General features: G+C 44.0%; 1 protein-coding gene across 1 annotated transcript in view; it reads left to right on the top strand.

Moving 5' to 3' along the window:
* snap25a (synaptosome associated protein 25a) overlaps positions 1-15127 on the top strand; it is a 78868-nt gene that overhangs the window by 24910 nt on the left and 38831 nt on the right. The window contains exons 2-3 of the mRNA XM_061746455.1: positions 6010-6153; positions 9043-9084. Coding sequence (XP_061602439.1) covers positions 6082-6153; positions 9043-9084 — 114 coding nt within the window. The 5' untranslated portion in view covers positions 6010-6081. The remainder of the gene's footprint in view (positions 1-6009; positions 6154-9042; positions 9085-15127) is intronic.

A 15127-nucleotide genomic window follows, 5' to 3' on the forward strand; every position in this document is an offset into this window, starting at 1 on the left:
GGAAGGAAGGAAGGAAGGAAGGAAGGAAGGAAGGAAGGAAGGAAGGAAGGAAGGGAGAAAAGAGGAAGGGAAGAAGGAAGGAAGGGAACAAAGAAGGAAGGAAGGAAGGAAGGAAGGAAGGAAGGAAGGAAGGAAGGAAGGAAGGAAGGAAGGAAGGAAGGAAGGAAGGAAGGAAGGAAGGAAGGAAGGAAGGAAGGAAGGAAGGAAGGGAAGAAGGAAGGGAAGAAGGATAGGAGAATTAGGTAATTTTGACCCGAAGACAGTACAAGGGTTAAAAACAACAAGCCAGACATGTCAGGAGTCGAGTGGAGAGTGGGTGTTATGTGTTACTTGGTGTCATTGGACCAGACAGGGAAGTGGAAGTGGACCAAATGCACAGATGAGGGATACAAGTGCACTAAATGGGCACACTGTGTGGCTCCTAAAATCCAGGTAGAGTCCAGGTTTAGGGAAACCTGCAGGACCCTTTTGCAGCCCACTTTCAGCCCGTATAGGGCGGCTACATCGCCAACCCTTCCTTTGCACAACTGGATGGTTTTCTGGGGACAGAAACTGCACAGAAACACGAGACGCTGCCTGAAAGATTAGATTAGACATCCGTGATTTGTCCTCCCCAGAATCCAGACATTCCAGGTCTCTGTGTTCATTTAAAAATGAATATCTCCGCTGCAACATCTAATCAGATGGCGACCTCAGGACAGCTCGTGTCCTTCGAGTGGAAAAGCTTCATGAATGACGGAGCAGACTCTCAGATCAGCAGACTGATTTCCCGATGTCTCCGAAGCCGTTTCATTCAGCCAGATCATGTGACGTGGCTGCAGATCGAATGTTTATCACTGCTTAACCCTTGTACTGTCTTTGGGTCAAAATGGCCCAATTCTTCTATCCTTTTTTCCTTCTGCCATGCTCTCTCCTTCCTTCTTCCTATCCTATTTTCCTCCTTTTTTACCCTCCTTTACTCCTTTTTCTTCCAACCTCCCTTTCGTCATTTGTTCCTTTATTACCTTCTTTGCTTTTCCTTCCTTCTTTCCTTATTTTCTCCATTCCTTCCTTCTTCCCTCCCTTCTTTCTTTCTTTCCTTTTCTCCATTATTTCCTTCCTTTCTCCCTTCCTTCCATCTTTTCTCCCTTCTTTCCTCCCTTCCATCTTTTCTCGCTTTCTTACTCCCTTTCCTACTTCCTTCCTTCTTTTCTCCTTTCTCCATTCCTTCCATCTTTTCTCCCTTCCTTCCTTCTTTTCTCCTTTCTCCATTCCTTCCATCTTTTCTCCCTTCCTTACTCCCTTACCTACTTCCTTCCTTCTTTCCTTCTTTTTTCCTTTCTCCCTTCCTTACATCTTTTCTCCCTTCCTCCCTTCCATCTTTTCTCCCTTCCTTACTCCCTTTCCTACTTCCTTCCTTCTTTCCTTCTTTCCTCCTTTCTTCCTTACTTCCTTCTTTACTTCCTTCCATTTTTCTCCCTTCCTCCCTTCCATCTTTTCTCCCTTCCTTACTCCCTTTCCTACTTCCTTCCTTCTTTCCTTCTTTTCTCCTTTCTCCCTTCCTTACATCTTTTCTCCATTCTTTCCTCCCTGCCATCTTTTCTCCCTTCCTTACTCCCTTTCCTACTTCCTTCCTTCTTTCCTTCTTTTCTCCTTTCTTCCTTACTTCCTTCTTTACTCCATTCCATCTTTTCTCCCTTCCTTCATTCCTTCTTTTCTCCCTTCACCCTCCCTTGACCCAAAGACAGCACAAGGGTTAAGCATTTATCAGCCGGAGCAGACACAAAAACATGAAAGGTTTGGGAAAATGAGACCACAATAGATGTCAGATCCAGAGAAATACAGAATGTGTCGTAAAGATGCAGGCGGTGCAAAGGGCAACTAACACGTCAAATGTGACGCTTCTTATTGAGATGTAAAGCGAAAGGTCAGTGTGGCCCGTTAGAGTGTAATTGCCTGGACTGGACGATGGCTCCCTGTCCTCCCTGCGCGGCTCGTCCTGAAGGATTCTTCTTTAATCTGCCCGGGCTCAGACATTAAACCCTGATATACTGGGTCGTTTATGTAACCCGGCAGGACCGCTGCCGATGTGAGGCGATGCAGAAGGAGGACGAGGAGGAGACGGAGGGAAGATCTGAATTAATGAACTGAATTAATGCCGTGACCAGAACACGCCTGCGCGGGACGCAGCTCTGAATTATGACGCAGCTGTTTTTGGATGAATATAAATGCATACGGCTTTTATATTCTATGATACGACTCGGCGAGGCTTTATGGTCCAGACTGTGACAGGGTTTGTGATATGAGCTGTATGATAGTGATAGGAGATGTTGCTGTGGACATCTCTGGACATGTGTAAGTTGCATATAATTATTACAAGAAGGTGTTATTTCAGTCTGTGGGTGACTGTCAATAGTAATTATATGTTGTTTAATTATGTATTTGGTTCCAAGATGTTTTTATTATACAGGACTGTTTCAGAAAATGTGAATATTGTGATTTTCTGTAATGCAATTACAAAAACAAAAATGTCATACATTCTGGATTCATTACAAATCAACTTAAACATTGCAAGCCTTTTATTATTTTAATATTGCTTATCATGGCTTACAGCTTAAGAAAACTCAAATATCCTATCTCAAAAAATTTGAATATTCTGGGAATCTTAATCTTAAATCCAAACCAGGAAGAAAAGAACAATTCAAAACTAGACAATTTCCTCACAGAAATTTCGAGAGTGCCATGGCGGGCTGCTGCCCATTTGTGTACATTGCTTCATTTTGCAAGCAATAAAGGTTAAGGACTCACATATCGGCCAATCAGAAGGAGGGGCGGGGCTAATTTGCACCAAAGAAGGTCAAGGACTCAATACCGAGTCCAATGACACCACCCATGACTCTCTATGTCAAACCATTCAAAAGTTATTGGACTATAACATATAAACCAATCAGAAAAAGGGGCGGGGCTAATTTGCACCAATGAAGGTCAATGACTCAATACTGAGTCCAATGACACCACCCATGACTCTCTATGTCAAACCATTCAAAGGTTATTGGACTATAACATATCAACCAATCAGAAGAAGGGGTGGGGCTAATTTGTATATATAATATACAAATGTATATATTTATATATACAGGTTAAAGTCTGTACTGACTGAGTCATGTGACTAGTTCTGGCTCAGTCAATCAGTCAGCAGCTGAGCTCTGGTTGCCCCGGCAACAAGAACCTCGACTTGAGGAACATTCCAGAATAGCTGTGAGAAAACCCCAGATTTTGCCTTGTGACAAGTTCTCAAATAACTCTGATTTGTGAGAAAACCGTAGCTCTTAGCAGAAAAACAAAGACATTGTAAGAGACACAGAACCCAGCAGATTCTGACAATCTTAATTTTATTCAGATATTCCTTCAAATGTGTTAGTAACGGCAGTGCGAAAACAAAGTGAGATTTTTTTGAAGAAAGCTTTAGCCCTCCCCGTTTAAATTTTGTGCATATACCCGCCTGTCAAAGTCACATTTTATTAATCCCAACACGTATGTCTACATTCTGACCAAAAAATATTTTTCCAGGTTTCACGGTTTGGCCGTGAGCTCGAGTTACAAATAAAAATTAAGGTTATTTTTTTACTCTCTCTCGCACTCTAGAAAATGACAGCTCCACTCTAGATTTGACAAAAAAGTGATTTCCTGCTTGAGTGCTCATATCTTGAAAAGTGTACATCGTAGGAAAAAACTGGTTGGTGTTTTGGAGAGAAGAGAAGTTTTCCTCCGTTTTGAAGTTTGGATGACATTTCTACGTGCAGGTATGGGAAAGTTAGATGACTCAGAAAAAAGGTGATTTTTTTTTTTGACGTTTTCCCATCCGCTTTGAATGGGTTTTTTTGGCCGTCTTTTGGGAATAACTTTGGGAAAAATGGGAATTTCAACACCAATACTCAGAACACACTATTCCAGATCGAGCCGCACGTTTTCATATATGATGTGCCTCGGTCGTCTGAAATCTGTAGGAGGAGTAGCAAACCGAAATCTGTCCGGAAAATGAATAAGCAAAATAATAAATCCACACAATAACAATAGTGCCTCTGGCGCACTCCTCCTCCATTGCTATGGTATAGCTTTGGAGGAGGCGTGCCTCTTGGCGCAGCTGGCACTAATAATAACAGTGGACTTGTTGAAATGTTAAACCCCTACTTTATGTTCAGTTTTCTTTTTCCACTGCAACTTGGGACCAATAAGCCATTATTGTTGAATGGTTACATTTGTTCAAAATTAAAGGACCAAAATATTATTTCTACCTTTCTTTATTCCCCATTGTACCAAGCTTGTACCTAACCGTGACTTCTGTGTACCGTTACACCCAGTACTCGAGTTGTAAAAAAAAATCAGGGGGGATGGTGGATTTTATCATATGGGGACAGATAATTTGTGCTGATTACAAATAATATAATATATTACAAATAATAGCAGTGACCAAAACACCTGCAGAAATACTGCAGGAATGACATAGCAGCAGTTAGAGTGTTACATAAACGACCCAGTATATCAGGGTTTAATGTTGAAATAGCAGTAATACCACATTCATTGATGAAATGACATAAGGGATGGAAAGGGGGATGGCAGTTTTACAGGGGGGATGATTTTTTTAATATTTCGTATATTTTCGTATACGTTTTTATTTCAGGGGGGGATGCCATCCCCCCTCATCCCCCCTCAACTCGAGTACTGGTTACACCCCTATGTATGCCAAGGTCAATTGCGCAACCCCCAAAAAATGTTAGCACCAGCCGCCACTGCTGAGGTCCCTGAAAACATATCTGCTCTCATTGGGCTCGGGGCCCCGGCTGCTGTTCAGGTAAACCTGATTATACTGTATATCCATGAACAGATCGTCTCTTCCTCTCACCGGGCGTGGGGGCGGGGTTATGAGTCTTCCTGTTCCTCCGGGGCCCTGGATGCAGCATCATGGCAGGATCACTGAAAGTTGGAAGAGAGAAAAGCCGATTTGATCCTTGAAGGTTTAAATGAAGCTGAATTCAACCCAGGGACTGTTTGTGAGGACGTCCTGCAGACATGTCCAGGGATGACTGTTAACCGCTCTGACACATGGCACAGTGTGTCACAATCAGTACTCCAGTTGTAAAAGAAAATCAGGGGGGATGGTGGATTTTATCATATGGGGACAGATAATTTGTACTGATTACAAATAATATAATATATTACAAATAATAGCACTGACCAAAACACCTGCAGAAATACTGCAGGAATGGCATAGCAGCAGTTAAATGCAGCCTTCTGTAAGCTTTAAATATCCACTGGGCTTACATCAAATACATCAAAACACAACAATAAAAAACACTTTTCTGAACTTATCAATATGACTCTGTCCTTCACAGGATAAGTAACATGGATCACTGCAAAAACTCACAATCTTAACAAGAATATTTATCTTATTTCTAGTTAAAATGTCTCATTTTAGTAAAAAAAAATCTCATTACACTTAAAACAAGACTCATCACTGGAAAAAACAACAATTTTCACCTGTTTCAAGTAGATTTTCACTTGAAATAAGTAGAAAAATCTGCCAGTGGAACAAAATGTTTTTGCTTGTAATAAGAAGATAAATCTTGTCCCACTAGCAGATTTTCCTACTTATTTCAAGTGAAAATTAGCTTGAAACAGGTGAAAATTGTCAAATAAGTTATTTTTCTGGTGATGACTCTAAATGTTGAAATAGCAGTAAAACCACATTCATTGATGAAATGACATAAGGGATGGAAAGGGGGGATGGCAGTTTTACAGGGGGGATGATTTGGACCGTTTTTATTTCACGGGGGGATGCCATCCCCCCTCATCCCCCCTCAACTCCAGTACTGGTCATGATCATCTTCAGCCTCCTCACAGCTTCCATAGCAACAGAAAGGATGGTGGTAACAGGGTTGTTTACGTCCCAAACAAACCTGCTTTTACGTGTTTCACCTATATGAAAAGGATGGATGCTGACAGCTGTGTGTGTTTCTCGTCCTCCTGCAGCCCACCCCTGACTCCCGTTAGGATCTTCTCGTCCCTGTCGGAGACCTTCTCCACCCCTCACATCCAGCAGCCATGGCAGACGACGCCGACATGCGCAATGAGCTGTCCGACATGCAGCAGCGCGCCGACCAGCTGGCCGACGAGGTGAGAGCCGCACGCTGACCAGCACCAGTCCCAAACACCAGTCCCAAACACCAGTCCCAAACACCAGTCCCAAACACCAGTCCCAAACACCAGTCCCAAACACCAGTCCCAAACACCAGTCCCAAACACCAGTCCCAAACACCAGTCCCAAACACCAGTCCCAAACACCAGTCCCAAACACCAGTCCCAAACACGTCTAACCTGGTGCATGTACATGCTGGTGTGCAGAGCCGGCCCAAGGCATAGGCCAACTAAGCGACTGCTTAGAGCCCCATGACCACTAGTAGTCCATGGTCCAGACCAGATATTAGTTCCACTCAAGGTGACAAACTTACTTATCATTTTTGAAAAGATCCATGTCTATAGATGATATTTTGGTATGATAACCTTCCTGAGTGGCAGCTGGATCATAGTTATCAGCTCATGAAGTTACCCAGCCCCTACAGAAAATTGCACTTTAGATGCTTGTTTATAAAACTAAGCTGGTTCCTTTATGTCCTGTATATGCATGATAAAGACCAGTTTGTGACATTAACCTAGTGGCTGTTATAGTTTCATAGGAGCCTAATGATGCTCTTCTAGTTTAAGGCTCACAATGACCTAAAACAATGATATAGTAGGGGTATATTATACATTTGCTGAATCCTTATGGTCCTATGAGTATTCCAGTTTTTGTATTTTGTGTCTCTGTTGTTCCTAGATGACACAGGGCTAAAAGATAGTATATCTTTTAGGCGAAAATTGTGTAAAAATGTGTGTTGTTTATAGTTTAAAGAGCTGCAGTGACCTCTATGTTGGTCAGAAAGATCCACATCTTAGCTTAGCTTAGCTAACCAACTACATTACCCACAATCCCCCTGACTACAGTAACAGAAATTACCGTAATGATCATATACTGTATAAGGCGCACTGCATTATAAGGCACTGCCGGTTTTTGAGAAAATTAAAGGCTTTTAGGTGCGCCTTATAGTGCGGAAAATACGGTAGTTTCACAAGTGTATTTGTAATGGCAGGGAAGAACATTAAATAAGTTTATAGTGGGTGTGTGAATGATCAATAATCAGTATTATTGGCAGTAATAGAGGGCCCCAAAATCACAGTTTGCTTAGGGCCCCATGGAGGCTTGGGCCGGCCCTGCTGGTGTGCCGGCCATGGATCCGACGTTATATAACCCCCCGAGAGTGCGTTTGTGAGGCATGCTGGGTACTGCGTGTGCAGGAATGTGTGTGTCTGTGCTGGTGTGTGTTTGGAGTCTTTGTCACGGCCCGGAGCGGCTCATCTCCAGACCTCTCCAGCTTCACACGTGACTAACGACTGCCGCAGCTGAGCGGAATACTAAACTAAACGCTCACGCACACGTGCATGAGTGCCGGGTGATGCACAAAATGGCGCCGGTAGAATAACAGTTTCCATCGCAGAGACGACGGCAGCAGCTCGTCTGAGTGTCACGCGCTCAAGTGTCGTGCAGGAACAGAAACAAAGAAAAGATGAATTAAAGCAAATCAAGAAGAAGAGAAGATCAGTTCTGCTGTGTCGTTATAATAAGGACCAAATATCCGCCGTCCTCTGGTGCTTCATCGGCCGGAGTGCAGCTCCATATCTGCCGCCGCACAGACTAATAATAAACCTCCTCCCCCCCCGGAGTGGGAGTGGGGGGCTGGGGGGGATCAAAGCTTCCTTTTATTATAAAACTGCAGTTATTTTTATCAGCAGAGCTGCAGCTTGCCCCAAAGAAAACAAGCACTCATGAGTCGCTCGATCCAAAAGTAGCTGCAGTTCCGGAGCCGAATCGTCCTCCATGAAACCTCCACGAAGACGGCAAAAGATGTTAACCCTTGTGCTGTCTCCGGGTCAAGGAAGGAGGAAGAGAAGAAGGGAGGAAAGAAGGAAGGAAGGGAGAATGAAAAGAAGGAAAGAAGGAAGGAAGGGAGAAAGAGAAGAAGGGAGGAAAGAAGGAAGGAAGGGAGAATGAAAAGAAGGAAGGAAGGAAGGAAGGAAGGAAGGAAGGAAGGAAGGAAGGAAGGAAGGAAGGAAGGAAGGAAGGGAGGAAGGAAGAAAAGAGAAAGGGAATAAGGAAGGAATTGAGCAGGAGGAAAGAATGAAGGAAGGGAAAAAAGAAGGAAGGAAGAAAGGAAGGAAGGAAGGAAGGAAGGAAGGAAGGAAGGAAGGAAGGAAGGAAGGAAGGAAGGAAGGAAGGAAGGAAGGAAGGAAGGAAGGAAGGAAGGAAGGAAGGAAGGAAGGAAGGAAGGAAGGAAGGGAGAAAAGAGGAAGGGAATAAGGAAGGAGAGAGCAGGAGGAAAGAAGGAATGAAGGGAAAAAAGAAGGAAGGAAGGAAGTTCTGTATTTATTTAACAAAAAGTAGGTTAAAAGTCAAGGCTGTTGGCAGCCAGGTGCTGATCAAAAGCTCTGGATTAATCAATCATCAATGTTTGGTTTTCCAATCTGAACTATTAGGTTGCATGTAAACACAATGTCAATGAGGAAAAATGTCAGCCAGGATCGGAGAGGTTTATAAGGATATTTCCAAACATTGTCTAAGTCCTGATTCTACAGTGGTGAAGATTTATCATGAATATTAAAACATTGGAGACGGCCGCCAGTCTTCCCAGCAGGTTCCCCCCCCCCGAGGTCCAACTATTCTGCAACCATTGTTGCAGAAAAACACCCATGAGCTTCGTCTCACATTCGTGTGTGTGTGTGTGTTTGTCTCTATGTGTGTGTGTGCGTCCTGCTGTATAATCAGTTCAGTCTCCAGTTCTTTTCACACAAACTTGCTAGTTTTCTCTGATCGTATAAGGAAGGTATGTTTTTATTTCACGATGACTGAACCTGTTAGGAGGAATCATCTCATTTCCTGTGAACGTAAACGTCTTCTTTGTGTCCCTGCAGTCGCTGGAGAGCACCCGTCGTATGCTGCAGCTGGTGGAAGAGGTGAGACACGCACAACACACTCTCAATCACCACTTTATCACAGTCAAATCAACAAGAGCAAGATAACAACCGTAGGATGCTCAAAGTCCCATGAGTTCAGTAATTTACTGTCCTGAATCTGTGTTTTAATCACAGGGAAGAATTAAATGAGGTTTATTGTAACTTTTATATATGTGGATGAAGAATTTAATTCAATTCAATTCCTTTATTTTCATTATAAGCAGTGCGAACAATGAAATTAGATAGCAACTCTGTGGTGTTACAACAACATAAAAAACATAGGACAATGAAATAATAAAAAGGATGTATCAACTAAGATCTGCTACTAAGCATGTATAATAATACATAATTAAAGCTGCAAGCAGCGATGAACGGGCCCTCGCACTCACGTCCACCGCCCCCCATAAGCATATCAGAAATTACACCACCCACAACTCTCTATGTCAAACCATTCAAAAGTTATAGCAGAAAAAAGGAACAACCAATCAGAGGAAGGGGCGGGGCTAATTCAGGCCAATGAAGGTCAAGGACTCCATAAAGAATCTGATGACACCACCCACGACTCTCTATGTAAAACCATTCCAAAGTTATAGCAGAAAATCGGGACAACCAATCAGAAGAAGGGGCGGGGCTAATTAAGGCCATCGAAGCTTAAGGACTCATTACAGAGTCCCATGACACCACCCACAACTTCCTATGTCAAACCATTCAAAAGTTATGGCAGAGAAAAGTATTCTAGGGGGCGCTGTTGAGCCGTTAGGCCACGCCCATTAATGCAAACCATGAAATATCACATTTATCGCCAAGTCTGTCTTGCATGTAAAATTTGGTGACTTTTGGAGAACTATTAAATATGGACCAATCAGATTTCAAAATGGCCGACTTCCTGTTCGGTTTCGGCCATGGCTCCAAGAGACTTTTCTTTAAGTTGCGCCATGATACAGGTGTGTACCGATTTTCGTGCATGTACATCAAACCGTATTGTGGGGCTTGAGGCACAAAGTTTTCCGGGGGGCGCTGTTGAGCCATTTTGCCACGCCCATTAATGAAAACCATGAAATATCACATTTATCGCCAGGCCTGGCTTGCGTGCCAAATTTGGTGCCTTTTGGGGAACTATCAAATATGGACCAATCAGATGAAGGGGGGTGCGCTTGTTGGCGTCTAGCGTCGCCACGGTAACACTTTTGAAAGAGAAAAGTAATGCGTGTAGTCGCAGGATGGAGACGCATATTTTGATGTATAACACACCTGGGTGCACGTTACGGTTCGGGCCGTATTAATTCTCGAAGGAATGGCATGTATTGCTCCAAAATTACGTGATTAATTCAGAATGTTCAAAATGGCCGACTTCCTGTTCGGTTTTGGCCATGGCACCAAGAGACTTTTCTTTAAGTTGCGACATGATAAAGAAGTGTACCGATTTTCATTCATGTACGTCACACCGCATTGTGGGGCTTGAGGCACAAAGGTTTTTCTGCCTGAACCAATCAGATGAAGGGTGGGCGCGCTTTTTGGCGTCTAGCGTCGTCACGGTAACGCTTTTGAAAGAGAAAAGTAATGCGTGGTGTCGGAGGATGGAGACGCACATTTTGATGTATAACACACCTGGGTGCTCGTTACGGTTCGGGCCGTATTAACTGCCGAAGGAATGGCATGAATTTCGCCAAAATTACACGATTAATTCAAAATGGCCGACATCCTTTTCGGTTTCGGGCATGACTCCAAGAGACTTTTCTTTAAGTTGTGCCATGATACAGGTGTGTACTGATTTTCGTGCATGTACGTCAAACCGTATCGTGGGGCTTGAGGCACAAAGTTTTCCGGGGGGCGCTGTTGAGCCATTTTGCCACACCCATTAATGCAAACCATAAAATATCAAATTTTTCGCCAGGCCTGGTTTGCGTGCAAAATTTGGTGACTTTTTGGGCACGTTTAGGGGGGCAAAAAGGCCCTCCTTTCGTCAGAAAAATAATAATAATAATTAAAGCTGCAAGCAGCGATGAACGGGCCCTCGCACTCACGGCCACCGCCCCCCATAAGCATATCAGAAATGACACCACCCACGACTTCCTATGTCAAACCATTCAAAAGTTATAGCAGAAAAAAGGGACAACCAATCAGAAGAAGGGGCGGGGCTAATTCAGGCCAATGAAGCTTAAGAACTCATTACAGAGTCCCATGACACCACCCACGACTTCCTATGTCAAACCATTAAAAAGTTATAGCAGAAAAAAGGGACAACCAATCAGAAGAAGGGGCGGGGCTAATTCAGGCCAATGAAGGTCAAGGACTCCATAAAGAATCTGATGACACCAGACACGACTCTCTATGTCAAACCATTCCAAAGTTATAGCAGAAAATCGGGACAACCAATCAGAAGAAGGGGCGGGGCTAATTAAGGCCAACGAAGCTCAAAGACTCCATACAGAGTCCCATGACACCACCCACAACTTCCTACGTCAAATCATTCAAAAGTTATGGCAGAGAAAAGTATTCTAGGGGGCGCTGTTGAACCGTTAGGCCACGCCCATTAATGCAAACCATGAAATATCAAATTTATCGCCAAGTCTGTATTGCATGCCAAATTTGGTGACTTTTGGAGAACTATCAAATATGGACCAATCAGATTTCAAAATGGCCGACTTCCTGTTCGGTTTCGGCCATGGCTCCAAGAGACTTTTCTTTAAGTTGTGCCATGATACAGGTGTGTAATGATTTTCGTGCATATACGTCAAACCGTATTGTGGGGCTTGAGGCACAAAGTTTTCCAGGGGGCGCTGTTGAGCCATTTTGCCACGCCCATTAATGCAAACCATGAAATATCAAATTTATCGCCAGGCCTGGCTTGCATGCCAATTTTGGTGCCTTTTGGGGAACTATCAAATATGGACCAATCAGATGAAGGGGGGGCACGCTTTTTGGCGTCTAGCGTCGCCACGGTAACACTTTTGAAAGAGAAAAGTAATGCGCGTAGTCGCAGGATAGAGATGCACATTCTGATGTATAACACATCTGGGTTCATGATACGGTTCGGGCCGTATTAATTCTCGAAGGAATGGCATATATTGCTCCAAAATTACGTGATTCATTCAGAATGTTCAAAATGGCCGACTTCCTGTTCGGTTTCGACCATGGTGCCAAGAGACTTTTCTGTAAGTTGCAACATGATACAGGTGTGTACCGACTTTCGTTCATGTACGTCAAACCGTATTATGGGGCTTGAGGCGCAAAGTTTTTTCTGTCTGAACCAATCAGATGAAGGGTGGGCGCGCTTTTTGGCGTCTAGCGTCGCCACGGTAACGCTTTTGAGAGAGAAAAGTAATGCGTGGTGTCGGAGGATGGAGACGCACATTTTGATGTATAACACACCTGGGTGCTTGTTACGGTTCGGGCCGTATTAACTGCCGAAGGAATGGCATAAATTTCGCCAAAATGACACGACTAATTCAAAATGGCCGACATCCTGTTCGGTTTCGGGCATGACGCCAAGAGACTTTTCTTTAAGTTACGTCATGATACAGGCATGTACTGATTTTCGTGCATGTACGTCAAACCGTATCGTGGGGCTTGAGGCACAAAGTTTTCAAGGGGGCGCTGTTGAGCCATTTTGCCACGCCCATTAATGCAAACCATTAAATATCAAATTTTTCGCCAGGCCTGGCTTGGGTGCAAAATTTGGTGACTTTTTGGGCACGTTTAGGGGGGCAAAAAGGCCCTCCTTTCGTCAGAAAAATAATAAGAATAATAATAATAATTAAAGCTGCAAGCAGCGATGAACGGGCCCTCGCACTCACGGCCACCGCCCCCCATAAGCATATCAGAAATGACACCACCCACGACTTCCTATGTCAAACCATTAAAAAGTTATAGCAGAAAAAAGGGACAACCAATCAGAAGAAGGGGCGGGGCTAATTCAGGCCAATGAAGGTCAAGGACTCCATACAGAATCTGATGACACCACCCACGACTCTCTATGTCAAACCATTCCAAAGTTATAGCAGAAAATCGGGACAACCAATCAGAAGAAGGGGCGGGGCTAATTAAGGCCAACGAAGCTTAAGGACTCATTACAGAGTCCCATGACACCACCCACAACTTCCTATGTCAAACCATTCAAAAGTTATGGCAGATAAAAGTATTCTAGGGGGCGCTGTTGAGCCGTTAGGCCACGCCCATTAATGCAAACCATGAAATATCACATTTATTGCCAAGTCTGGCTTGCATGCAAAATTTGGTGACTTTTGGAGAACTATCAAATATGTACCAATCACATGAAGTGGGGGCGCGCCTTTTGGCGTCTAGCGTCGCCACGGTAACACTTTTGAAAGAGAAAAGTAATGCGTGGTGTCGCAGGGTGTAGACGCACATTTTGATGTATAACACACCTGGGTGCACGTTACGGTTTGGGCGGTATTAATTGCCGAAGGAATGGCATAAATTTCGCCAAAATGACACAATTTATTCAAAATGGCCGACATCCTGTTCGGTTTCGGCCATGGCTCCAAGAGACTTTTCTTTAAGTTTTGCCATGATACAGGTGTGTAGCGATTTTCGTGCATGTACGTCAAACCGTATTGTGGGGCTTGAGGCACAAAGTTTTCCGGGGGGCGCTGTTGAGCCTTTTTTCCACGCCCATTAATGCAAACCATGAAATATCAAATTTATCGCCAGGCCTGGCTTGCATGCCAAATTTGGTGCCTTTTGGGGAACTATCAAATATGGACCAATCAGATGAAGAGGGGGTGCGCTTGTTGGCGTCTAGCGTCGCCACGGTAACACTTTTGAAAGAGAAAAGTAATGCGTGTAGTCGCAGGATGGAGACGCACATTTTGATGTATAACACATCTGGGTTCACGATACGGTTCGGGCTGAATTAACTCTCGAAGGAATTGCATGTATTGCTCCAAAATTACGCCATTAATTCAGAATGTTCAAAATGGTCGACTTCCTGTTCGGTTTCGGCCATGGCGCCAAGAGACTTTTCTTTTAGTTGCGACATGATACAGGAGTGTACCAATTTTCGTTCATGTACGTCAAACCGTATTATGGGGCTTGAGGCGCAAAGTTTTTTCTGTCTGAACCAAGCAGATGAAGAGTGGGCGCGCTTTTTGGCGTCTAGCGTCGCCACGGTAACGCTTTTGAAAGAGAAAAGTAATGCGTGTGGTCGCAGGAGGGAGACGCACATTGTGATGTATAACACACCTGGGTGCACGTTACGGTTCGGGCTGAATTAACTGCCGAAGGAATGGCATAAATTGCGCCAAAGTGACACGATTAATTCAAAATGGCCGACTTCCTGTTCTGTTTCGGCCATGTCGCCAAGAGACTTTTCTTTAAGTTGTTTACTGATACAGGTGTGTACCGATTTTCGTGCATGTACGTCAAACCGTATCGTGGGGCTTGAGGCACAAAGTTTTCAAGGGGGCGCTGTTGAGCCATTTTACCACGCCCATTAATGCAAACCATTAAATATCAAATTTTTCGCCAGGCCTGACTTGGGTGCAAAATTTGGTGACTTTTTGGGCATGTTAAGGGGGGCAAAAAGGCCATCACTTTGTCAGAAGAAAAATAATAATAATAATTAAAGCTGCAAGCAGCGATGAACGGGCCCTCGCACTCACGTCCACCGCCCCCCATAAGCATATCAGAAATGACACCACCCACGACTCTCTATGTCAAACCATTCAAAAGTTATAGCAGAAAAAAGGAACAACCAATCAGAAGAAGGGGCGGGGCTAATTCAGGCCAATGAAGGTCAAGGACTCCATACAGAGTCTGATGACACCACCCACGACTCTCTATGTCAAACCATTCAAAAGTTATGGCAGAAAATTGGGACAACCAATCAGAAGAAGGGGCGGGGCTAATTCAGGCCAATGAAGGTCAAGGACTCAATACCGAGTCCCATGACACCACCCACGACTCTTTATGTCAAACCATTCAAAAGTTATGGCAGAGAAAAGTATTCTAGGGGGCGCTGTTGAGCCGTTAGGCCACGCCCATTAATGCAAACCATGAAATATCAAATGTATCGCCAGGC

The sequence above is a fragment of the Cololabis saira genome, chromosome 18 (assembly GCF_033807715.1).
Source record: "Cololabis saira isolate AMF1-May2022 chromosome 18, fColSai1.1, whole genome shotgun sequence".
Lineage (NCBI taxonomy): Eukaryota > Metazoa > Chordata > Actinopteri > Beloniformes > Belonidae > Cololabis > Cololabis saira.